Source organism: Cyprinus carpio, chromosome A22 (assembly GCF_018340385.1).
Source record: "Cyprinus carpio isolate SPL01 chromosome A22, ASM1834038v1, whole genome shotgun sequence".
Lineage (NCBI taxonomy): Eukaryota > Metazoa > Chordata > Actinopteri > Cypriniformes > Cyprinidae > Cyprinus > Cyprinus carpio.
In genome coordinates this window covers 12,089,104-12,116,165 of record NC_056593.1, presented here as the reverse complement: position 1 = coordinate 12,116,165, position 27,062 = coordinate 12,089,104, and the positions used below count along the sequence as shown (strand labels likewise).

Below are 27,062 nucleotides of genomic sequence, written 5' to 3'. Positions count from 1 at the left end.
AGGGAAATATGTGAGTTATTAAACTTTCTTTTTACTTTGTGCCATGTGCTCTGGGTTTTCTGCTGATTACAGATTTGACCACTGACATGCTTATATATATATATGACCTTGATTTACATGAGACAGAGCAATAATACATAAATAATGTACCCTTTAATATTAATATGCATTAAAGTGTATTGACATGCTTTCTGTGCTTATTTTTTGGAGCTATGACACCATCTTTTATAAAAGCAAACTAGAATGCCAGCCATTCTATATGAATTTTCTGTACTTACATAGTAGACAAGTCTACATAAAATACATTGACTTTTAAGACTCTTCAAAATAAAACATTCAGCTAATATTAGTGTACAAACATGGACAAATATTTACAGTTCTGTCCCGATTAAGCCCATAAAATTATTGAGCCGTTTTGCTTTTTCGACTACAAACTGAAGTCAGCGACCTGAAGAGGAGGGCTGACAAGTTTTCAACAAATCATTTTTTGTGGGTGTGTGGGGGGGTGGGGGGCGGTGTTGCAGAGTCTGTTTGGTGGGACAGAGGGAAGGCGAAGGTTGCTTTCAGCTACATTACACAGACTTCAAAGATTCATATCATCACCGCTCGAGACTGTTCATGAATACAGCTTTTGGAAAACAGGTAATCTGAGGTTTTCATCAGTACTAATTTATGTTTAATACTACTGAAATCTTTGCATTGATTAGTGATAATCAAGGAGAGTGAATCAGCCTTTAAAGACTAAATATTTGGTAGGTGATTCATTCAATACTGATTATGCAGTTTATTAATTTTGTAAACTGTACACTTGTTATGTTTTACAGCTTAAAATGAAATACTGTAAGATATTTCTCTTTCTTCTATTAATGATCATGGGTGTCTCAACAAATGCTCAAGGTAACACAATGATACACAGAGGAGCAAAACCAGATGTTTTAAATATGTTGCACAACATATAATAATATCATGTTTATATATCACATTTATTTTTAATGCCTGTCTGAATTTATATATTGTTTTTGTACATTTTCCATGAAAGTTCATTGACCATAAAACCCAAATGAAGGTCTAAATTTGAAGTAAAGTTAGCAGACATTAAATTGCTCTGCTTTATTCCAGTAAAACTATAAAAGTTTTTTTTTTTTTTTTTTTCATCTACAGAAGTTACCTGTGAGGGTGAACAGCTCATCAATGTTGACATTGTAGTTGGAAATCCAGGTATTGCTCCACCTTATAAACCTGGACATATTTTAGTTTTTCGATGCACAGATGTGAAGCTGAAGATGCACGGCCAACGAACAATTGAATGTCTGTCAAATGGAAAATGGGATTATCCATATCCAAAATGTGGAGGTATGAAGAAATACTGATATAACTATACCTAAGTATTTAAGAATGTTTTTTTTACAAAATGTTGAAATGTTTATCATGTGTAATAAATGTGTAGCATATATATTATATATATATATATATATATATATATATATATATATATACCAGATATATATATATCTATATATATATATATATATATATATATGTGTGTGTGTGTGTGTGTGTGTGTGTAAAAATAAAAAGGTAAGGACAATGTTAATATCTATGTTATTCATTAAAACATCTATCATGAATCCATCAAACATTCACATATAAACCCGGTTCCAAACTTGAAAAAAATCTTTTTTTAATAGATTTTGTTTGCTGTCTTTCTTCATCTCATAGTGAGTTGATTAACAGCTGACTAACCCCAGTCTCCACTATACAGCAAAAAATAAAAATATGATATACTGGTACAGCTGGGCATTAACCAGACATTATAACTGTTGTGCAAAATTAATTTTGTGAACTTATATGATTTTCCCCTTTAAAAACTGTATTTAATCCTTGACATATATTAAGACAAATGACATCTTCTGATGAATGATTAAATAAGTTCAGATGGACGACCCAGTAATGACTAGTATTTAATCTCTCTCTAGATGTAACATGTCTTCTAAACACAAAAAAGGAAAACATCAAAATGGATCGATTCCCTGATTTTGAGTGTCCAGTCACACCTGGATATAATTTAACGTTTTCATGCAATGGTCAAGGACTGATTTTAAAAGGACAGAGAGAAATCACCTGTCAGTCAAATGGAGAATGGAGCAGCCCTTTTCCAAAATGTGAAGATAAACACACAGAAGGTAAAAGGAATAAGTTGTCAACATATTATTATCTCAAGCATCACTTTTGCTCATTAAAATATATGCGCAAATTGCCTCACAACTCATCGAGTCTTCCTTGATTTGGGCCGAGAAGCAACCATCGAGAACAACAAAGTTATGAACTAGTAATGTGGCAGCGGGTTTTGCATGAATAAACAGCGTAATCCAAATATATTTACCATATTATATTATAGAAAAATATAATATTAACCCAGACAACTAAAAATAAGTTAAAGACTTTGTTTTTCATCACTCAGTGTGAACCAGCAACTCTTCAGAAACTTTCAAAAAAGCTTCAGCTGAATGACATTTTCTTTAAAAAAGACATCTGGCTAATACTGAGATTTGTTAATCCCACATTTCCTTGCTGACAACAATAAAATGTGGCCCAACACCAAACATGAACCATGAGAATGCAGATACAAAATAAAGAATGAAAAAATGCAAATACATAACTGGGAAAACAGTACTGATGAAATTCTGTGCTAATACAATTTTTTGGGCAGGTCAAATGGTTCTCTAGAATTAATTTTTGTAACACCAAAAACATTAGTTTAATTTAATAGCTTGTTCTAAAATGCATCAGTATTACAAATCAAATAAAATGATTCAGAAAACATCGAAAGAAAATACAGCAAAGAAATTCAGAAAACAGAAAACACATTTGTTGGTTCACTTCAAATAACTTATGTGTTTATCGGGGGGGGGGGTAAATCCTTATAACCCACATGTCATCTATTCTGTAAGGTGGCCTGTACAGTTAAAATTTTGAATACAACATAACATCTGTTACTCAGTACTTGAGTTGGGTGGTTATCAGTCAGTATTTTTGTCAAACCACTGGATACTTTTTGCAATAAAAACCTGTTTTCCATTGCAGATGGTCAGAGATTGAGAAACAGATCACAAATCTGTTCAAGAAAAGAGCATCTGTTTTGCTGATTTTCAGCAAATTTCCATGCAAAAGATAAATTGGGACTGATCCTGTTTTCGTGCACATAATTTTCAAAATAGAGATGATGCTACTTTATGATGAACATAATTAAAGATATGAGCAAGTTTTTAAGAAGAAATTTGAAGTTCCACTCAGTCTCCACAATCTTAATTAGAAATATATTACTTCAGCAGAAGCAATTTTAACACAAGTTATTTATGGCACATGTTTCTATTCAGCAGATCCACATGGTACACGAGAGTTTACACCAAACCAATTTGTAAAACAACAAAGTATTCTGAGAAACAACGTACATTAAGCCATACAAGAAATTCTAAAGATCAATGCAACACAAGCATCACTTTTGCTCATATTATAATATGTGCTGGATTTGGCACATAAAAGATGGCACCAAGCTTTCCACTTGGTGCTAATTCTCATGCATGGCAAAACACAATCATTAAATAACTTGTTCTGTTATTTAACAAAAAAAACAACAATCTGGGCTAATATTGAAGATTTACTAAGGCCACATTTCCTTTGTTTGGGACCACAGTCGAAGGGAAATGTGGGCCACCACCAAAAAGAACATATGATGCCGCATTAAACAGAATAAAAAAATGAATGAATAAACAACGGGAAGGATGATATCATATTGTAGGGTCAAAAATCCTGATGCGACTTTTCTTCCTTGTCCTATAATAGGTTGAGTAACAAAAGGTCCATTGAAATGATCTGAATCACAGAAATATTAAGGCAATGTTCATAAATTTTAAATAATATGACGCATTGACATTTTCTAATTACATAACCCATAAAATGAGAATGAAATGAGCTATTTAATAACACCACACTCTCCCATTGGTATAATATTACAACATGTTTAAAAACCACGCAACTTACTCCCATCCTTCACTTGTGAATTCAAGTTAACCATAAACATATATTTTGCAGCTGAACATAAATTCATCATTATGTGGTTTAATTGAAACAATAGGTATCATAATTAGATATATAAATATTTACTTTTGACACATTTTTTGATGTCTCAACAGTCTATGGATTGAAACACTCATGACACCGATAGACCACCACCAAATAACACATACATGGTGAGCTTGACCACCACCACACGTGAACGATGCAGATACAACATAATTGAAAAATATACTAATGACACATTTTCTTGATGACAGTCTCAGAGAAATGTGGACCACCACCACACGTGAACGATGCAGATACAACATAATTGAAAAAAGATGAATACAAAACAAGGGAGAGAGTTGAATACAGCTGCTTTAATAAATACACATTGGATCTGCGTCCATCTTTCTCCAGATACTTGACCTGTGAACAAGGAGAATGGAGAGGGAATATTAGGTGTTTAAGTAAGTATGAACACGCTTCACCATAAACACATCATGATGTAATCTTGTAGTTGAAGTTGTAGGTTGTGATGATTAGTTAATGAATGTATATTGTGACACTGATAGTGATATGCTGGATTTATTTCAGAGCCCTGTACAGTGAGGGAGAGTGGAGGAAATGAATAGAAGAGGAATAGACTTGGCCTATGCTGATCGACAAAAGATGTTCGCACCCCATAATGATTACATCACCTTTACGTGTCAGAGGGGCAAAGATTTAGTAGGTGTTAGAGAACTAAGACAACAGTGTAATGATGGAGTGATGACTTTACCTGAGTGTGTGTGACAATGGGGATAAAGCATAAGTGCAGCATCAGCTGTACTACTAAGGAAAAACAAGTGGAGTGTATCAAAATAAAAAATAAAAATTCCCCCCAAAAAAATATTTTTTGGATTTCTTGCAAGAAAAAACAAACAAACAAACAAAAACCTAAAGAAATACTAAATGTAAAATTCTCAATATGTGCATGTATGAAAATGATATTAACCATTTTAACTCATTGAACAGCCCAGTGAAACATTTATCATGTGAATCAGTTACTAATTTATAGTTTATAGTGAAACTGGAATGAAACAGCTCTGGTCAGATGAGTATTCACACTAGCCATGTAAAATGATCACATGTATTCAAGACAGTTTGCACTTAATTTCAAGTTGACAAGTTTAAGTAAACTAAATCACTTCTTTTTAGACTCTTCAAACCTTGAAGAATGTTGTTCACATGTTACCAATGGAATAAATAGATTAAATTGTATAACCTTACCTAATATTAGTACACAAATAAGGACAAAGCAACAGGATCACCTAGGCGCAGAAGTCCTGTTTTTAGTATCAAGTCCTGTTTGGTGGGACGGAGGGAAGGAGACTGTTACTTTCAGCAACACAGGCTTCACAAATTCATATCACAACTGCTGAAGTGTGTTTATAACTACATCTTATGGAAAACAGGTAATGAGTTTTTCATCGGTACTAATTTATGTTTAACAGTAAAGAAATCTTTGCATTGATTCGTGTTAAATAAGGAAAGTGAATCAGTCTTTAAATTCAAAGTATTTGCTAGGTGTTTCAGTTGATACTCTGTAAACTGCATCTGTTATGTTTTACAGCTTGAAATATTGTAAAATATTTCTCTTTCTTTAATAAATGATCATGGATGTCTCAACAAAGGGCAACACAATGAAACAAATTAGCTAAAGCAAATTTAAACATCAAGAAATTTTATTAAAATGCCATTTTTGTGTAAAACAACTGATAATTTATAATGCTTGTCTAAATACAGTGGTTGCTGCTTGTTTTCCAAATGTGGGTTTAATCCTGAAGTAAAATGTAAGAGTATCCGATTTTATTAGTAGTATATAAAAAAATAAAAATAAAAATTTTCTTTTCTACAAATGGAGAATGGAGCAGCCCTTTTCCTAAATTAAGTTTTAATTTGAAGGAACCAGATTTTCTGTTCTTTAGAGGCAGCGTGTGTTGTAAACCTCCCAGAGAATATGATCATAGAGTCTGAGGTTTCAGTCATACCTGGACACACATTAAAATGTTAATGTAATGGACAAGGTTTGATTTTCAAAGGACAGAGCAAAATCACCTGCAGGCAAATGGAGAATGGAGCAGCCCATTTCCAAAATGTGAAGGTAAGGCCACAGAGGGAAAAAAAAGCCTGTCACTAAAAATTATATTAAAAAATCAGCAGTTCAACTTACCTTCTTAAGCATTTTATTAAAGGCCTCTCACAGCGCATTACATTGATAATGTATTTTATAGTTTAACACCATAAAAAAAACCATCTTGCTAATATCGAGACTCGTTAATGAAACACTGGCTTACAGTTTACAGTTAATACTGTTTAAAATAAATAAAAATCAAGCCTTCAGTAAGAACTGAATGTGGCCACCACAACAAAAAAAAGAAAAAACAATAATAAAATAATCCACTGAATTTTTCTTAATTACAAATTCCTAAATTCCCAAAAGCATTGATGAAATAAGTAAAGTGTAAGTGTTGTAGGTCTCATGCATTTCATAGACCCTGCACAAAAGTCACTGACACTTTATGTGGGAAATAAAATATTTAAATAAAATGTTTTATAAAAATACACCCTTTGTATCTTTATAATTCATTTCATTTTGCTTCATATCCTTCCATGTCATATTTAGGAAGCAGAAAAAAAATATCTAACGGATAAATAAAACTTGATAGGGTTATCATTTTGTAATAACGGCCATATTAAAAATATACGTTCTCCTATGTATCACATGGCTATTTGTCTATTGGTGTGGACCCTAATATAGTTATTGTTCTTGGTGTGTAATACCAGATTTGTGATAAAGTTAGAGTTAACAACAACAACAAAATACAAATCTACTCACTCATGTTGTTCTAATTCTCTTATTTCAGTCAAGAAGGACACCAGAACATACGTGAAAGCTGGTTCTTTTTAATATTCAATTACAGCGCTTTAAAAGAAATCAATTCCAGACGGCACTTGTATTTACAGAATCTCACAGCTGACTTGTGCCCTCATTTAGCACAGACCCCAAATATACGCCAATAAAACAGTCATCCACAACATTTTGATAAAACAAAGTATTAAAAAAAATATATACACAATACAAAAACACAGTATTTACAATACTGAGCAACAATTAAACACTTTGGCAGTGCACAGGATAATAACTTTTTTCTTGCTGCAATATTTTCAAGGCATGATAGCCAGAGCATTAGCCAGCATCTGAATGGCACGAAGAGGATCCACGATGTCCTTCAATTTGTCGCGCCGTAGAACCCAATCTGGATCAAACCTGAGGAAATCAGAAGGTTGGTGGGAGACTAAGTATATGGCGAAAGGTTTTATAGATAGTGGATAATTCCATACCTGGCCACTGGTTTTGATTTTCGAGGAGTGGCTTGGAGGAGAAAACTTCCATTGAGAGAGGTGTTCATTTTCTGTTTGACTTTGTTTCTCTCAGCATCCATCTTGTACTTTCGAAGCGTGAGTCGGTAGATGCTGCGAATGCGATCCGAAACCTTTGTAAGCCTTCGAACCTCCTGTTTAAAAAGGACATTGAAACAATAAATTGCTTCCATGACTTTATTTTCATGACATTAAAAGGCATCAGGGTTCAAGGTGGGCTGTATTGATTGTTTTTTTTTACTCTTATTGAAACCAGTTGCTTGAAAGAAACACCCACCATTGCTCTTCTTTCATCCTGGACTAAGAGGACCAAGAGAAAACAAGCTTTGGTAAAGATGCTGCCTCCTTTTTCTGCAACCTTATCTCCAGCCTTTTCGCGGTAGATCTGCAGAAGATCCAGTAGGGTTTCTACAGAGTTGTCCACGTCATAAACTGCATCAATGGTTCTGTTGTACTGAAAAATTTTTTATAAAAGCAAAAATCAACATTGTTATATGGAATTAATTAATCAGCATATGAGATGATTTGATACCGATTAACAACCCTAACGCCTTAATTATAAGGAAACATACTTTTGATAAATTGAGAAGGACTTGAATGGATAATGTGATGATCTCCATTGAAGGCACACTTCTGTTGCAGCTCCTTATCAGAGTGAAGATGGTGTGTGTTGCTCCACTTTCAACAAGACGTTCACAGCACTCTGGTGAAAGTCTGGTAGCAGTTTCGAACCATGACAAAAAGATTACATTAGCTATCATTTTATGAAACAGCCAACCTCCTAACTTTAAAAACAAGCTCTTACCCAAATGTTTCAAGGCTGCAAGAATATACGCATAATTTTGAAATCCAAGCAGGTAGCTTAGTGCTGTTGTGGTCTTGTTACACAGCTTGTCCTCTTCCTTCACCCCTTGATTAACTTCCCTGAGACGACGCCTCATGGAAATGACTTTGCTTGTGTCATGATGTTTTCTTGAACAATGACCCCTCCAGAGTGCTAAAACAATTCATCCCATTATAAAAATTGTTGTTCACCCCTAAAATTGAAAACACTTCCAACACCTACATTACATGTGCTCTAATGAAACCAAGTTTTGAAAAAACAGTAAATATTGAGTAAGTTACATATGTATTAAATTAAGACATCATACCTGTGCCATTATTATTCCACGTTGTAGCCTCTCCTTGCGGCGTCTCAGAAGGAGCTTCCTAACTTCATGCTGGATAGTAGCGGCAGCTTTGTTGCGACGATGTAACCAAGTTCTCACTGCCTTCTGGGTCTTGATGATGTCTTCTCTATCTTTAAGATATCTCTTTCTCTGCAGCTTTGCCCTGAAACATTGCTAGAAAAGTGGGGCAGAAAAAAAGAGAAATTTACACTGAGATTTTACTTTATTATTATTATTAAAAGAGTAAATCAACATTGGCAAGACAGGGTTCATTAAAATTTGGCTCTATATGCAGTAAAAATTATTTTATTTATTTGTTTATTTTTAAATTGGTGCTACACGAGTAGAGTAAAAGAAAAATCGCTGTGAGAAAAAACTCCAACACCCATAATGCAGTGGGTTCGATCCAACGGTCAAAAGTGCAGAAGTCTGTCATGTTCACATAAGCCCTTACCTGTCAACAGTGAACTCTTTCTCTGTTATCTGCACTAAGATATCCTCATTTATTTGTCACCAAAAGGCTCTCAACGCAGGTAACAGAGAAAGAGTACTCATTTTTACTTTACATATATACTACCAACATTGTAACAATTCATTGAAAATCTGTGAACAAGCTAGCGGTTAACCGTTTATTCCATGATGTTACCTTCCAAGTTTATAATGGACAATGCATACATTTTTGTAAGAAATGGTCCCCAAGGCATCACATATTATTATGTGTCTGTCATGGGTTGTGGGGTAAAGTCACTATGTAATTAAGATTTTTTTTCTTTTGATGATTAAATGTACCTGGATGTAAAGGACCGAAGAGATCTTCCTCTTGGCGGATTTTAGAGCCCAGTGTGCTCGCACAGCTCTCTGAATCCTTATCGCACAGAGATGATGGTAAACAGCAGCTGTGAAACGGAGGCGTCTTGCAGCACAAGCCATTTCTTTTACCTATAAAGGGAACAGGTTAATACATTGAAATACTGATTAACTTTTAGCATACTGAGTCCGCTCAGTTACTAAAGAATCAGGGATGGGCATTAAGTAACAGCCTCTGTTATAACATTACTCATACATATAAAGACAACTTGCCTGTCGTCTCGCAAGCCAACCACGCCACAAAGCCTGAAGATAGACAGCGGCATTGTGTTGTCTTCTTCGATTTTCTTCTTTAATTCTGGCCTGCTGTAAAACTCGGAAATGGTGCTGTAGAATTCTGGCAGCATCTTTCTGTTGGTGATATCGACGTCTTTGGCTAAAGCCTCTGAAAGCTGACTGTATCTTCACAGTAGCTTTTATTTGCTGAAAAAAAAAAAAAAAAAAAATAGACTCAAGGCTTAGTGATGCTTTCAAAAAGTTGCTAAACAACTTTTATGTCAAAATACATTTGTGAATAGTAGGATTGTTTCTATAGCTTCAGCGTTTTTTTAAAACAAAAAAAAAAATTTATATATAGCACAACACACTAAAAAGTCAAACTAACCAAATAATATAAAAAAAAATAAAAAAAATCAGACAAGGCCTAACAGACCAAAAGAAATACTTGGCAATACAAGCAAAATTACACCGGATAATGTCAACAATCCCTGCATAAATGAATGGACTTTGATAACAGTTTCCCTGAAACTTTTTTTTTTTAATCTCCAGATAACAAACTTTAGCTAGACAGTGTGTATTTACTAAGTGATGTAATTGTTGCACAAAGTCAATTTTGCTTACCGGAATTTATACAAACTGGTGACAAAACAGTGAGACATTTCAAAGTTCACCTACATCCAATTTAAAGGTGCACTCAATCTTTTTTTATTATTAAAAAGTTTTACACATAAAGACAATAATAGTTCTTCAAATAAATGTTGTACGCTTGCATGAAAAGACTACAGTTGAATCAGTAGCCTAAAAAAAGATGTATGCTACATGTTGCCATGATGAAGATCAAATGACCATCAAAACTTAATCTCTAATCTCATATTATTGATCTCTCATCAATAATCTCATATAGTTGACAGCACATTTCTACAACAGTAATTGAAAAACTTTTGTGTAATGCTGCTTCCACACAACTAGGTGTCAGTATAAGTCAAGCACAACAGACAACCATTACTGAGTGCACACTTAAGGACAGAAATATATTAACAATTCCTGTATAATAAATGTTTATTCCCACAAAAAGAACAAGTACCTTTCGAATGGAATCTCTCACTCTTTGACCTCTCCATAGCGCCTGGATGTATATAACAGATTTTCTAAACCTCAGGAAGTCAGCATGCTGTTTTCTGGCGATTAGAGTTTCCCTCCATCTTTGCTGAATGACTCGGACACTGTGCTGGACTGCTAGAAATTAAAAGTGGAGGACAAATGGCCATGTGACTTCTTGTGACAATTTAAAAGCAGAATAGAAGAATATAAAATCAATTATTTGTTACCTTGAACGTTGGCGTCTTGCTTGAATACACCGACTAATGGTTGCAACAGCAGCTTGTTTTAAAATGTAGTTTCGTCTAGCTTTGTGTCCTCGGAACCAGGCCTGAATTTTCCGAGCAGCCTGCGCTCGCACAGCATGTTGTCTCGTTATAAAACCCAAAAACTCTCTCAGATAAAAAACAGACAAACAAAACAAAAAAAAAAAACAAACACACACAAATAAAAAAAAAAATCTCAAACAGGAACATGAGCAGAAACACAAAAGTGTATATTAAATAAACAGAAGCAGGATTTTTGCAGTAACTTGCTAGAGGTTCAATGAAAAATGTTGAAAAATTATTCTTACTTGTATCACAACAGCAGATTTTCGCAGTTGAAGAAACTGTGCACGCTCTCTCTGGCAGAGACGGAAAGCTCTGTAATACTTCTGTATGACCAAAACAGATTCCTTGAGTTGTTGAAACCTGCGTCTCTCGATCAATCCTCGGTAATGTGCCTGTTTGCAGGTAAGAAAAAAAGTTTGGCCTTCCCAGTTAAGCCTCCTAGTCACTTCTGCTGAATTTCCAAATTGATTCAGGATGAAAAAAAATGACAAGACAGAATACAAGTATGGTGAACTGCATACCTGAATTGTGATGGTAGTTGCACGCAATCTCTGAAATCTTCTGTACTCAATGTGTCCACGCACTCTAGCCTGAAGGATCTTTATGGTCTGGAGTGTCTTCAGATAACTGCTCCTCTGCTCCAATGTTGCCCTATGAGCTCTGTAATGCTTTTGGAGAGTAACAGTTGCTGCCTGCAACCTGCGGTATCTTCTTTGGGCCACAGACATTCTGTAATGAGCCTGCAAATTCAGGACACTTGAGCGAAGCGTCACGTAGCGTTTGCGGTGTACATGCATGCGCATCACAGACTGAATCTTGATTGCAGCCCGCCTTCTTTTTGCAAGCCTCCTCGCTAGCATTCCACGCAAGACAGATTGCAAGGTAAGCGTAGCTTGCTTAAGAGCAACAAAACCATTCCGATCTTTCTGGACCAGTTTAAGTGATCTGTACCACTTCTGGATGGCCGCTGCGTTTGCTTGCATCCTGGCATGCTGAACTCTGGCGCAATGGCCTCTGTATGCAGACTGAATCGTGATTGCTGCAGCCTTTTCTTTGAAGAAACGCTGTCGTTGGACAGCCATCCTTAGGTAGGACTGGATGGTTCTTGCAGCCTTGCTCTGTCTGGCCAATTCTCTCCCCTTCATCCCTCTGAAAGACTTCTGCAGGCATACAGTGGCATTTCTGACCTGCTGATATCTACGCATCTGCTCGTCTCGAAGTTTCAGAGCTCTAAATCTCTGTTGGAGGACCCTTGCTGCCCAGCGGTGTCTCTTAAATGCTGACCTTTGCTGGTACATCCGGAAAGCAGCTTGTATGATGATGGACGCTTCTTGCTTTTCTGCCAGTTGTCTCCTTAGAGAGTGTCCTCGAAAAGCAGCTTGAAGGACAATGGCGGACTTTCGGAAACGTAGATAGTTCTCCCGATCTGCTCTAGCCTGGATGTATGATCTGTAATGGCTCTGGATAATGATAGCGGACAACCTCATGGCCTGGTACTTAACCACCTCCTTGTGTTTCCTAAAATAAGACTGAATCAAGACAGCTGCTTGACGCTGTTGAAGTAGTTGCCTTCTAACCTTAAGACCTCTATAACACGCTTGAAGAACAAGTGCACCATGGTACATTTCAAGAAAATGCTTTCTCTGCTGTTTCACTACCTTTGTTGCACGAAACCTTTGCTGAATGACTATGGCAGCACATTTCATGGCTAAATACCGTTTACGAGCACTATAAGCTCTAAAAGTCGCCTGCACGCTAGTGGCAGCCTGATGCATTTGCTTCAAAGTCTGTCTGGACTTCATGCCACGATAGGCTGCTTGCAGAATCAAGGCAGCACACTTCTGTTCCTGCAGTGCTGCCATCTCTCGTCTCATCATTTTGTTAGCTCTGAAACGTTGCTGAACAGTACAGACTGCCCGCCGAAGTCGCTGGAAGTGCAACTTGAGGATGTGCTTTCTCACATGGGACTGAATGATTGTTGCAGCTTCATGCTCTCTTCGGATCTGTCGCCGGACCTGCATTCCTCTGAACGTTGCCTGGATTGCAACAACAGCTTGGCGCTTGGCAAAATAGTCTCTCCGATCGCGCCTTGCTACCAAAACGGATCGATAGTGTCGTTGACAGAATTCAACAGCAGCTTTGATGGACAAAAAGCTCTTTCTCTGTCTGTAGGCAAGGTACTTCCTTTGAATGACCGTGGCTGCAAAATTCATTCTAGCAATGTCACGGCGTGTACGATTTCCTCTGTAAATAGCCTGAATTGCAGTTGTGCTACGCCGTAGCTTCAAAAAGTTCTCTCTTGCCTCTTTTCTCAGTAGATGGCACCTGTATTGCCTCTGTATGACCAGTGCAGCCAGTTTCATAGCTTGGAATGGCATTCTAGTTCTGTACATTTTGTACATTGCCTGAATCACAGAAGCCGCTTTATGCTTTCTGTCGATTTCTTTCCGTACTTTCATCCCTCGGTACATAGACTGCAAAGTGATGGCGGCTGATCTCAAGGAACAATACCTTTTGCATTGAAGCCTGGCACTTACAATTGCTCTGTACTGTTGCTGAACACGAATAATGGCATTTCTGAGAGTAAGGTAATCACGGCGTTGCTTGTATGCTCTATATGTCCTCTGGATGATTTTTGCAGATTTGTGCCTTTCTGCAATTTGCTTTCTTACAATCATTCCACGGAAAGCTGACTGGATACGTATGGCAGCTGTCTTTATGGCTATATATTCCTTCAAGACAGCATTTTTAGTCATCACTGCCCTGAATCGCTGCTGTAAAACTGATGCGGCCCACTGTTGTCTTTGGTACCTTTTGAGTTGGGAATGTCCACGGAAATGTGCCTGAATCAGTGTTGCAGCTTGGTGAGATTTTCTTAAATAGCTGCGAACTTTCATTCCCCTGAATGCTGACTGAATAACTACAGCAGCATTTTTCATTTGCAGGTAAGTAGCTTGCATGTGTTTGCCAACTCTGTAGGCTCTGTATTGCTGCTGTATGATGATAGCTGCACACTTTGCAGCAAGAAAGCCAACGCGTACCTTATGCATTCGGAACTGAGCTTGAATAATAGTAGCGGCTTGATGCTCTTGTCTCAGATTTTGCCTCACTTTGGAACCCCTATACATGGCCTGTAGAGTTATAGTTGCCTGCCTCAAATGGACGTAATGGCTTCTTTCCAACCGTCCAAGTGTGAAAGCCCGATGGTGTTGCTGAATGACAATAGCAGCACGTTTTAGAGCTAAAAACCTCTGACGGCAACTATGTGCTCTTATGACAGACTGAATCAAAGTTGCTGCTTTGTTTTTCTTCTGCAGTTCTTGTCTTGCTCTCTTGCCACGATAAGCACTCTGCAGCACAATGGCTGCTCTCTTCATTTCAATGTATTCTTTGTACACTTTCCGTCCATCTCTGAAGGCTGTGTATTGTCTTTGAATGACTATGGCAGCACATTTCATGGCTAAATACCGTTTACGAGCACTATAAGCTCTGAAAGTCACCTGAACGCTGGTGGCAGCCTGATGCATTTGCTTCAAAGTCTGTCTGGACTTCATGCCACGATAAGCTGCTTGCAGAATCAAGGCAGCACTCTTCTGTTCCTGCAGTGCTGCCATCTCTCGTCTCATCATTTTGTTAGCTCTGAAACGTTGCTGAACAGTACAGACTGCCCGCTGAAGTCGCTGGAAGCACAACTTGAGGATGTGCTTTCTCACATGGGACTGAATGATTGTTGCAGCTTCATGCTCTCTTCGGATCTGTCGCCGGACCTGCATTCCTCTGAAAGTTGCCTGGATTGTAACAACAGCTTGGCGCTTGGCAAAATAGTCTCTCCGATCGCGCCTTGCTACCAAAACGGATCGATAGTGTCGTTGACAGAATTCAACAGCAGCTTTGATGGACAAAAAGCTCTTTCTCTGTCTGTAGGCAAGGTACTTCCTTTGAATGACCGTGGCTGCAAAATTCATTCTAGCAATGTCACGGCGTGTACGATTTCCTCTGTAAATAGCCTGAATTGCAGTTGCGCTACGCCGTAGCTTTAAAAAGTTCTCTCTTGCCTCTTTTCTCAGTAGATGGCACCTGTATTGCCTCTGTATGACCAATGCAGCCAGTTTCATAGCTTGGAATGGCACTCTAGTTCTGTACATTTTGTACATTGCCTGAATCACAGAAGCCGCTTTATGCTTTCTGTCGATTTCTTTCCGTACTTTCATCCCTCGGTACATAGACTGCAAAGTGATGGCGGCTGATCTCAAGGAGCAATACCTTTTGCGTTGTTGCCTGGCACTTACAATTGCTCTGTACTGTTGCTGAACACGAATAACGGCATTTCTGAGTGTAAGGTAATCACAGCGTTGCTTGTATGCTCTATATGTCCTCTGGATGATTTTTGCAGATTTCTGCTTTTCTGCAATTTGCTTTCTTACCATCATTCCACGGAAAGCTGACTGGATACGTATGGCAGCTGTCTTTATGGCTATATATTCCTTCAAGACAGTATTTTTAGTCATCACTGCCCTGAATCGCTGCTGTAAAACTGATGCGGCCCACTGTTGTCTTTGGTACCTTTTGAGTTGGGAATGTCCACGGAAATGTGCCTGAATCAGTGTTGCAGCTTGGTGAGATTTTCTTATGTAGCTGCGAACTTTCATTCCCCTGAATGCTGACTGAATAACTACAGCAGCGTTTCTCATTTGCAGGTAAGTAGCTTGCATGCATTTGCCAACTCTGTAGGCTCTGTATTGCTGCTGTATGATGATAGCTGCACACTTTGAAGCAAGAAAGGCAATGCGTACCTTATGCATTCGGAATTGAGCTTGAATGATAGTAGCGGCTTGATGCTCTTGTCTCAGATTTTGCCTCACTTTGGAACCCCTATACATGGCCTGTAGAGTTATAGTTGCCTGCCTCAAATGGATGTAATGGCTTCTTTCCAACCGTCCAAGTGTGAAAGCCCGATGGTGTTGCTGAATGACAATAGCAGCACGTTTTAGAGCTAAAAACCTCTGACGGCAACTATATGCTCTTATCACAGACTGAATCAAAGTTACTGCTTTGTTTTTCTTCTGCAGTTCTTGTCTTGCTCTCTTGCCACGATAAGCACTCTGTAGCACAATGGCTGCTCTCTTAATCTCAGTGTATTCTGCGTACACTTTCCGTCCATCTCTGAAGGCTGTGTATTGTCTTTGAATGACTATGGCAGCCTGTTTCATTTCCAAAAACCGTGTCTGTGCCACATATCTACGATAGTTCGACTGAATGATTTTGGCAAATCTGTGAAGTTGACTGATCTTCCTCCTCTCAGCACGTCCTCGCCAAATTGCTTGAATTGTCACTGAAGCAAGTTTAAGATCCATATACTCTTGTCGTAACTTGTCTCCAAGTACTTTAGCTCTGAATCTCTGTTGCAGAACAATGGTCGATCTTCTTAAACATAAATACTGCCTTTGGGCCATAAACCGCCTGAAAGCAGTTTGAATCAGAAGTGCAGCATGGTGGTGCTGAGCCACAGATTGTCGGACCTTCCAGCCACGGAAAGCTGCTTGCAGAGCAAGAACTGCCCGTTTAATCATAACATACCTCTTCTGTTCTGCTTTTCTTAGCATGCAGGCTCGAAACCACCTCTGAATCAAAACTGCATTTTGCTTCATTTTAGATATGTGATTTCTGACGAGGTAGGCCCTGAATGCACTCTGAATGACAACTGAAGCATCATGCCTTTGCTTTAAAGTCTGGAACTTGCATCTTTGAAGGTGACCTCTGAACCATGCTTGAACACAAACGGCTTTCCTTTTCATATCCAGGTACTGGGATTTACAACACTGCATTCTGTACCACGCTTGAATGCGCAAGGCTGCAGCATTTCTTTCCAGCAATTTTTTTGCATGCCACTTCCGGAAAGCTGCTTGGATCACAGAGGCGGCATGGTTTTTCTTTAGGAGACTTTGAATCCTCCAAGCTTTGAATGATTTCTATGGGAGGACAAGAAAATTTAAATTAGCCATCTAGAAGAGAATCCATAATTGATTTATTAATTAACTAACTGCTGAAATATTAAAATTTTATATAACTAGGTAGAACAGTACAGTATAGGATGAGCTGTATTACATATTGCCCTGAAAATACCTGAATTACAGTTGCAGCAGCATTTTGAATAGCAAACTGTTTCTCTTTTTTCAGCACTCTCAACTTTTCCCGTGCAACATATCCTCTCCAGAATGTCTGGATCCTGATGGCTGCCTTATTTTGTTGAATCATTCTTCTTCTCAAGATGAACTTCCGCACAACGGCTTGGATTTTAGTAGCAGCGAGGTTCTTTTTCTGTGTATGCAGAGCATATTCAACATCAGAAAAAAAATCTAAGCATAGCAAGGTTCCAAGCAGCTTTACATAATAGAAAAACTGTACCCTTACCTGAATAAGCTCGATGTCCTTCTGTATCTTGTATCTCCGCCATGCACCCTGGATGACCCGGGCTGCTCTCGTTTCATTGCGGAGATCCAAAAGACGGGCACAGAGGAAGGAGAGGTAGCACATGACAACCTGGGAAAAAAAAAAAAAAAAAAAAAAAAAAGTCACAATTTATCACTATGTATTAAATATACATTAATATAAAAACGTATTTCAAGACAACCTCAAAGTTTTTTTTTTCGAAACAAGTATGTTTTGCTGCTAACCCAAAATGTGGAAGGGGATTACAATCATTTTTACCTTTTCATTTGGGATGGTGTTGGACATATCCTCTGGATTTATCATAGCAGGCACCCCTCCAAGATAAGACACGGCAGTGTTCACCAACTGAAAGTTACTTCTCTCATTCTCAAGTAGCTCTCTGAAGTTCACTGACGGGGATTCTAAACACAAGGCAAAAAAAGCAAACCATTCCGAGACATTTAGAGTTAAAATGTATAAATTACCACACTATTATGGGAATGCTTCAACTAATATATATAATAAATTATATAATATATTATTTTTTTTTTAAAAAAAAAAAAGTCATTTATTCAAAGTACCAGTTTGTATTGTGGGCAAATTTTCAAAAGAGTGGTCCGAGTCACTCGAGGAGTTATTGAGCTCCATTCTCCCACGATGGCCACATTCAATGGTCTGTGTTGTTCTCTGCTGAATCTCTTCTGCAGGGAGATGACCAGGATGGTAATGATGAATGAGGTAACACAGGATACGACCATCTGAGAATGACACCGTGAAGTTTTCAACCTGGAAAAATAATGGAGAGATATTGTTCAGAGAAGGATATCTTATAAACTCATGTATTATTAACTTTCTGCAATACTTCCAGAAAAACCAAATACAAGTTTGGATCAACAAACCTGTATTGCATGAATAAAGGAGCAAACTATTTCTTTAATGTGACTCACCTTCAAACTGTAGAACTCACAAACTGCACTGACCCAGTCCATAAGCAGTGTCACTTTTTGGCTGGGATGTTCAAATGCTTGTCTCGCCTTCATCCTGGTCACTGCAACCCCACTGTTAGACATTAATGAGGCCAGCTTCTGTTTTGTCCTCCACGTTTTCCTGAGGAAACTTATTTCCTCTTTGAGCTGATTCTCATCAAGTAGCACTTCCACCTATACAGATAAAAGCGCATTAGAATGTAAAGTCAATATTTAAAACAGTCACACATACAATATCAGAAGATTTTAAAATAAGCATCAGTCATACAAATGATTTATTTAAAAAAAGGGACTGGAAGATGATACCTGGAAGGCAAATATGATTTTCCACAGGAGGTTTAGGGTCTTTTCCCTGTGTCCATCCACAATGTCTCTGGAGTCGATGTTTGCTCCTTCAAGAAAATGAAGACAAATTCAGAGTGCTTTTTTTCATTCAGGTTCTTAAGGCACTGTTATTTATTTCACATGAAGAAACTCACCATGCTCATCTCTAAGGTCAACTCCTTTGTCTTTCAGAACCTGTAGTGCAACATCAACATTGTGCACTTTCTGCAGGCGGCTAATAGCGGGTATCCTCAGCTTTCTAGACAAAGTCCAGTCCAGAGTGAAGAGCTCCATGACCCGTCTGAAGATGAATATAGGAACATTTAGTACACACACATACATATATATAGGCTTTCTAAATGTCAAATCAAAATATTGGCTTGGGTAACAACAGAAAAAGACATTTTATTAAGACACATGAACAATAAACATGCAAAAATGAATATTTTCAAATCAAACATACACCAAACAAATGCCACATCTCAAGTCAACAGCAAGTTTCTTCACGGCAAAGTTGAACTCATCCAGAGGAGTCTGAACGTGGGATACAGCTAGGCCCAAGTGGCTGAGGTGCCGTGACAAAATGCCTTCACCGCTGAGGAAGTCCCGAGAGAACGCCAGGAGCAGATCTTTGCTTGACTATAGGAAAGGAACAGAAAAATAAAAAAGTGCACTATTGTGAAATTACTTATTGTGTTTTAACTGCCTTTATGCTCCCTTTATTTCCGGTTTAATAGACACATAAACCCACAAACCTTAAATTCAGCATCCATGCAGAACAAACAAGGATCATGTTCGATCAGTCTGGACTCTTTGGCTTTATCCAGAAAGCAGACCAGCAGGATTAGTTTCTTTAGAGTGAAGCGAGAAAGCGCCTCCTCGTGGCCTGATTAGTGAAAGTGAAAAAAATAAAGAACCTGTTGTAGCAGACACACTGATTGCAAAAGTAAGAAGAAGAAATAATAATAATAAACACAATTTTTTATATATATATATATATATATATATATATATATTATATATATATATATATATATATATATATATCTCTATATATCTTTAATTCTGAGAACTATAATATACACATATATACACATATATATACACATATATATACACATATATATATATATATATATATATATATATATATATATATATATCTATATATATATATATATATATATATATATATATATACATATATATACACACACCCACACACAAATACACACATATTGTATATATATCATATATATATATATATATAGATATATAATATTATATATATATATTTTTTTTTTTTTTTGTTTGTTAAGAAAATTAAATTAAAAAAAAAAATCTCTATAAGCACACGCCCAAGAATAAACAAATTAATTTACCATCTCTGTACAAATGGGGCACTTTAGGGTGTCGGAACTCAGCAGCTAAGTCTGGGTTCCACAGCACACGCCCAAGAATAAACATGGCCAGTCCCATGACATCACTGTTGCTTTCAAGTGATATTAGCTCTCCATAGATTGTCTGAAACAAGGAATGGGTAAGAGATATGTCATACATGAAATCACAATGCAGTCAATGAATAAAAAAAAAATTATAATATTGTCAGCAAGCAGACAAATGAACATTATGTTTTCACAAAGAAAATAAATACCTCTAGTCCGATTCGCAGCCAAAGTGGATTGTATGAAATCAGCCAGTTAACAACTTTTTGACGCTCACCTGAGAAATTAACATAAAAGGTGAAAAATTAGAAAAAGATTCGCGTAAGACACAATAAATAAAATTAGTCCATTAAAGGTGCTGTATGTAGGATTGACACCGAGTGGTTGAACTAGGTATTGCAGTCCAAATTCAAAATATTGGAGAGGGTTTTTTCCCACCCGGCTCCTCCTCCTCAGACTTGACGCACGCGCAGGTTGCCAGATTGACCACATCAACAGTAATGAGTGAACTTGATTAATGAAATTAAATATGCTATGTTTTCCACCAACTGGCAACCCAGGGTGCCGAAATACAATTGGGTAAACTGGCAGTGGGCGGGTTTCACAAACCAAAACAAACACCGCCATTATGGCCCGGAATGCACATTTTTAAAGGAGAATAACTGACTGTAGCATTTTTTTTTTTTTTCAGATAAACAATTATGTTAACTTAGCATGTTTCTTAAATATCTGCAAAAATGTTATTTTTATGCTTTAGTAGAGTCCAAAACTTACATACAGCACTTTTAAAACAAATATTTACAATATTTTGCATAGTAGGAGTGTTTTTAGTAGTACGTGTTTTTTTTGTTTTTTTTAATTAATAGTATTTTTCAGAAAGGACAGATTAAATTGATAAACATTGACAGTAATCACATTTATAATGTTAAAAAAGATTTATATTTCTTTCTATTCATCAAGGAATCCTCAAAAACAACCCTTTCATGGTTTCCACAGAAATATTAAGCAGCACAGCTGTTTTCACCACTGACAATAAATGTTTCTTGAGCACCAAATCATCATATTAGAATAATTTCTGATAGATCATGTGATACTGAAGACAGGAGTAATTTGATCACAGGAATAAATTACATTTTAAAATGTATTAAAGTATTTAAAAAATAATAATAATTGTAACAATATTTCACAAAATTACTGTTTTACTGTATTTTTGATCACATAAATGCACCCTTGCTGAGCACAAGAAACTTAAAAAAAAAAAAATTCACAACAATCAGTTATATAAGTGCAAAGAGATTGCCACGTCCTACAAGCATAACTCACAATGACAAAACGTATATCGTTTTGCATCTCATACCTATGTCCTTCCAGAGATGTCTGTCCTTTCGCACAAGGAGCCTCTTGGCTTCCACTTCCAGTTCCAGTCTTTGGATGGCTTTTACCATGGTTTCTGACGTAAAAAGCTTGCAAGCTGCTCGCCGAAGGCGGTTTAGCCGTTGACGGGCTGTGTAGGTTCTAAAAGACATCTCTTCTTTTGTTGGTGCTTTGGGTATGTTGAATTTGTCGTTCCCCATAGTTAATGATAAAGCATTCACTAAGACACAATAAATGGAAGAAAGATGTTAAAAGAATGCTGCGGAAATGACTTAAAATGATTCCAATTCAAAGTATATGAAAAAAAAAAAAAAAAAGCGCCCACCTTTGGTAACTTCAGTAGCAACTTTGAAGTCATCAGGAGTGAGAACATAATTCATCCACCAGGTGAAGCCCCGCTCCTGCTTCTCAATCCATCGCTCATCATAAAACATGTTCTTTGCAGCAAATGGCAGTGGATGCCTCGGTATGGCTGTTAAGATTGTACAATGTAAGATACCATGCCTCTTAAAATACAACAAAAATTATGAGAATATAGCTGTAAAAAAAAACATACCAGTCTGTGTCGGCTTCATAAAAGTCAGATTGGCCTGTGCCACAGCCACAATCCTTGTAGGCTTTCGACTCGAGCTGCTCAGTGACTTCACAGACCGACCATCTATATCAGTCAAATACATTTAAAATGGTATTTCCACTAAACCTCCAGTACGTTATTCAAAGTCTATTTCAAGACATGCCATTCTAAAAAAGAGGAACACAATGTATTCTTACCTTTTTGAGTCGTTTTTGGTGAGGATTTCTGTTTTGTGAACTTTCTTGAGCTTGGTAAAGCTTTAGGAAAAAAAAAAAAAATTAATTTAAAAAGAATGCCCAAACATCTGTAATAATGTATACCAGAACATACTTGATAATGCATGCTAGATTTGTTGCATGACATGAACAATAAGTACACTTGGCTGACCTTTAGCTTTTCGTTGCTGTACAGATGTGGACCTTGAAGTGAACGTTCTTTCGTGGCTTGGTCTCTGTGTCGCATGTGCCGGAGCACGGCACTTTTTCGCTCGGACATTTGACTTGTCTTCCGAGTGAGCTCTCAAAAACTCATCACTTTTTCTCTTTTTGCTCTGCACAAGTGTCCTGCATTCCACAGGAAACTGGTCCTGATTAAGACCTGGTTGCACTTTGTCAGAGACGTTACCAGCTGCAGACTCCAGACCGCTTAACGGACAGCTACTAACGGAGGGCAAACCTTGAGGTCGTATGGGAGATAAAGAGGACAAAAGCTGCTCAGAAGGGGATAACTTTGAGGTTGGCTTCGGTTTTGTAACCTGTATTGAAGTTACAGAAAATCTGGGCTCTAGTGCCACATCAGGACTTGAATCTGAGCTAATGACAGGTAAAGCGGAGATGCTGTCAGGAGAACTTGTGTTGGATTCTGCATTACTAGGTTCTGAGAGCTCCAAGGTCTTCTCCAATAGTCTGCGCCTGGAGGTTTTCTTCTTACGCAAGCCTGGACTCTCGACAGAGGCTTCTGCTTTGCCTTTGGTCACTGTGGTAGAATTCACAGGAAACTTCTTGGGACCATCAGGAACAAGGGAATCATCCACTTTAATCAACTTGGTCACTGTGGCGCTGCTAAAAGTTAACGCCTTCAGCTTAAATGCATCAGGATTTGATTCAATGCCTATGACTTTGTTGGGTTTCACACAGAAAGTCAACCTTGGGTGAGCACCTTTAACTGGTGGTGAAATAACTGCAGCTGCTCGAAATGAAGTTTCCGGATCTGGTTTTTCAGACTCGAGAGAATCAGAAAAATCAAAGCTTGAGCAAGCATTAGGTGGACTCACTGCATGCGACAGATCTGATCCTATAACATCCAGAGCATCTTTTATAGACAGAGACGGTTTCTCTGACTCTCGACTTTGATCTCGTGCAAACTGTCCAATCACCGGAAGTGGACTCTGAAAGCACAATGGCTTTCCAAACCTCTCTGGGGTGCTGGCAGGAGAGAGTGTTTTATTCAAAACCCTCGTGATTTCTCTGCACTCTGCTTTATGTGGAAAGGGCACATCCTTGTTACCAGGTGTCTCCAACAATCTCTCTGCTGGTACTAAGACGACCACTGGCGAGTTCTTTTGCAAATGCACATTATCAAACTTTTCTGTTACAAAAGCAGGCTTTGACATCTCAGGAGTGGAGGACGGTGCTTTCACTCTTGTGGCATTGGAGCAATAGGCAGACCGTTCCTGGTTCAGTTGTGACAACGGGTTGGATGTTCTATCTTTTCTGTATTGCGACTGGCGAGAGACATGAAATGTCTTATTTGCAGACTTTATTGGCATTGAAGACACCTTCTTCTCTTTTGAGGGTGCCGGGACACCCTTCTTGGATTTAATTGAATCCCATAAGGTTTTCTGCAAAACAAAAATTTGTTAGCACTCAACATGATCCTAAAAACACACATCCTCTTTGTAAATTTTGAAATTGCCCCATTATGCCATTTCCAATATTGCCTTTCATGCAGTGCGTAATGTAGCTGTATGTTAATGTAAACGATCTGCAAAGTTATCAAGCCGAAAGTGCATGATAAATAAAGTTATTGTCTCCCAAAATAAATAATGGACTCAGAACAGCCTAAACAAGTCATTATTAATTAGAATACCACTTCTGTGACGGCTACACGTTACGGAGTAATTCCCACCTATGTTCTACAATGGCCGGCCACAAACAACTTGACCCCACCCACAAACACGCCAATTTACTAACGACTGCTTCTCTAATCTAAATACAATAATAGATTATAAATAATAGAAGGTTATTTTTTCTATTGAGCGTTCAAAATACAGAACCATGGCAATGGGCGTATCGTTTCTGACATGCGCTGTACGTGGTAGACCAATCACAACAGACTGGGCCATCTGACCAATCAGAGCAGAGTAGGCTCACGGAAAGGAGGGGTTTAGAGATACTGAATCTTTGAACTGCTTTGAACTAATCGTTTAAGAATCACTGGAAAATGAAGTGATATTAAATGCATATTTTGAGAAAACGAAAGTGTTTTTTGACCTTGAATGCATGTAAACCTATTGTAGGAGACTCTCAAAACAATATAAGGAACCTTAAAAATGGCATAATAGGGTCACTATAAAAATAAAACAGAGAGAAAGAGACAGAAAGAGAGATTACTTTTTTCTTTTTTGTCGCCTCTGCTTTCCCAAGCAAAATGGCTTGATGTTTGACAATCCCATTTGCAATAAAGCAGAGGAGTTCTCGAACTCCACCTTCTTCCACTGGTGTCCAAGTGACAGTTAAAATGATGCTGTCTTCAGGCTGAAAAATAGAGAAGTAACTTTCCTTCAAGCCGTTCCAAACTTATAACTTACTTTCTTCAGTGGAGCTCAAAATGATATATTTAGCAGAATGTTCATGCAGCTCTTTTCCATATAATGAAAGTGAATAGGGACTGTCTGAGCTGTCAAGCTCCAAAAATGATAAAAAGCAGCATAAAAGAAACCCATTCAACTCATGCAGGATATGGGTCAAAGACATTAAGATGTCCGCATCAAAAGAAATGTACAAAAGTGATTTTGTGTCCATAGAAAGCACATTAAATGTAAATAAAATGTCTACTTTTAAGGTTTCAAATAAGTTTTTGGAGAATAAATGTCAAAATTTGGTTGAAATATTGTTACATTGTCATTCAGTGTAACACAAAATTTATGCAAAAATTCAAACAACATGCTTATACTGACGTGTACATATTACAATATCTAAAAGAATAATGGAGCATACTAAATTATATTGTGTTTTAAATTAGTAAAAAATTCTTACTGACAAATGGGCAAAACCTAGGATAGTGGCAAATTTTAAAAATGTAAAATTACAACTAATTAGTATTTGGGGTGAAAGTAATTAGTCTTTAAATATATGTCATAAATTTATTTTTGTTGTAAATATGCCTGACAAGATTGTTACACTGAATGACATTTTAGTGGGTCTCTTCTGTAAATCAGGGGAAAATTGTATGATATTTATTTTTTGCTCAGAAAAACAAAAACAAAATTGCAATTAAATTAAACAGAAAACTTTTTGCATTTTGGTGGGGGGGGGGGGGGGACTACAACAGTTTAAAGCAGTATTACACTTTTTTTTATACTTAAACACTTTTTCGTCTTTGACCCATATACCACAGGTGAATTTTGGTCTTTTTCAAACAAACTTGACAGATAAGCTTTACTTTGTATATCCTCAAATATAGTGGGTCAAGATGTGTCCCATCAGGTTTGACATAACGACCACACATCCAATACATCTGCTTCTCTTGTGTTTTGCAATCAATAACACACTAATTTTTAATATGCTCATATTTAGATGGCACACATGCAATTTGAACGTTGTCCACAGAGCAAAAAAATATAAACAGATATAAGTGAATTAATAACAATTTTCATTTCAATGTGTAACGTAAACACTAATAAACATGTTTCATCTCCATAGTACGATATTCATTTTATTTTAACATAATTGTAATATGCAATAAACTTTTCCTTGTTTTGTTAAGCTGGAAATTATTTGTTAAGCTTGTTGTTAACTCTTACTTGTATTGTAAAAGACCTCTGATCGACCGAGAAGCCTTTGGATGCTGAGATTTTATCCACAATGACTGTCGTTGTTGCATCCTCGGTGGGATTTTCGATTCGTAAAGGCAGAGATTTTGATGATCCCAACTTGATCGTCCCAAATGACACGAAAGGAGACCTAGAAAACTGAACCAAGCTCAGCACAGGAATTGAAGTGTTGTTTTCCTTGCCCGGTTTATCGCGACTACAATGAGAATCAAATGTTGGACTAAAGTCCAAACACTCCGCTTTCGCGACTTTAAACGACATGTTTAGTACTCATCTAAATGAACGGCGATTCAGTAACGTTACATCCATGTGTCAGTGATGCCGTGCTGCATCGAAATACCGTTTAAAACCAGAGTACGTAGTCGCAAGTTTTGAATTTGAGTACAGACCAGGCGGCCAATCATCTCGTCGCAGCTAACAGAATTGTCCAATCACTGCGATCACAACAAACTCGAACCAATCAAAGCCCTAGGATTTCTTTAAAAACTCTGTAGCCACGCCCACAATACAGGAAGCTGCTTCAGGCACGTTCAACGTTGAAATGTAGTTTCAGACTGATTGGCCATTTGTTGCATGGATGTGGTTTGAAGTGTAAAGACGTCAGCAGTATGCATATTTTGTGCGTTTAAAGCGTTTGTCCGCAGCACTTATGATTACGAAATAAGTCACGAGAATATAATACTTATTTGCAGTAGCTATTGGCGTTACG

General features: G+C 37.4%; 2 protein-coding genes across 2 annotated transcripts; one reads left to right on the top strand and one right to left on the bottom strand.

Moving 5' to 3' along the window:
* Positions 1-500: 500 nt before the first annotated feature.
* LOC122134872 (P-selectin-like) lies at positions 501-4,388 on the top strand. The gene is made up of 5 exons (XM_042711902.1): positions 501-642; positions 825-897; positions 1,162-1,353; positions 1,977-2,183; positions 4,335-4,388. Exons 1-5 carry the CDS (start codon positions 619-621, stop codon positions 4,385-4,387), a joined length of 549 nt encoding a protein of 182 aa, XP_042567836.1. The 5' UTR covers positions 501-618; the 3' UTR covers position 4,388.
* A 2,597-nt stretch (positions 4,389-6,985) lies between these two features.
* Positions 6,986-26,731, bottom strand: LOC109059328 (abnormal spindle-like microcephaly-associated protein homolog). The gene is made up of 30 exons (XM_042711906.1): positions 26,324-26,731; positions 24,912-25,055; positions 22,687-24,139; positions 22,497-22,556; positions 22,282-22,383; positions 22,051-22,197; positions 21,709-21,945; positions 20,561-20,628; positions 20,289-20,430; positions 19,662-19,792; positions 19,370-19,545; positions 19,062-19,207; positions 18,889-18,974; positions 18,544-18,756; positions 18,178-18,382; positions 17,876-18,018; positions 17,579-17,707; positions 17,291-17,485; positions 11,689-17,136; positions 11,410-11,559; positions 11,066-11,226; positions 10,822-10,981; positions 9,732-9,941; positions 9,441-9,590; positions 8,634-8,825; positions 8,289-8,480; positions 8,055-8,210; positions 7,760-7,936; positions 7,444-7,616; positions 6,986-7,369 (listed from the first exon to the last, which is right to left on the bottom strand). Exons 1-30 carry the CDS (start codon positions 26,612-26,614, stop codon positions 7,267-7,269), a joined length of 11,340 nt encoding a protein of 3,779 aa, XP_042567840.1. The 5' UTR covers positions 26,615-26,731; the 3' UTR covers positions 6,986-7,266.
* Positions 26,732-27,062: the final 331 nt, after the last annotated feature.

Bases quoted from the DNA above. Each gene is read 5' to 3' on its own strand.
- LOC122134872 (XM_042711902.1), top strand. From the start codon at position 619: ATGAATACAGCTTTTGGAAAACAG. The intron at 898-1,161 runs GTAACACAATGA...TTTCATCTACAG, and splicing joins TGTCTCAACAAATGCTCAAG to AAGTTACCTGTGAGGGTGAA. The intron at 1,354-1,976 runs GTATGAAGAAAT...ATCTCTCTCTAG, and splicing joins TCCATATCCAAAATGTGGAG to ATGTAACATGTCTTCTAAAC.
- LOC109059328 (XM_042711906.1), bottom strand. From the start codon at position 26,614: ATGTCGTTTAAAGTCGCGAAAGCGGAGTGTTTGGACTTTAGTCCAACA. The intron at 9,942-10,821 runs GTACTTGTTCTT...TTTTTTTTTCAG, and splicing joins TGAGAGATTCCATTCGAAAG to CAAATAAAAGCTACTGTGAA. The intron at 8,481-8,633 runs GTATGATGTCTT...TGAATTGTTTTA, and splicing joins GTGGAATAATAATGGCACAG to GCACTCTGGAGGGGTCATTG.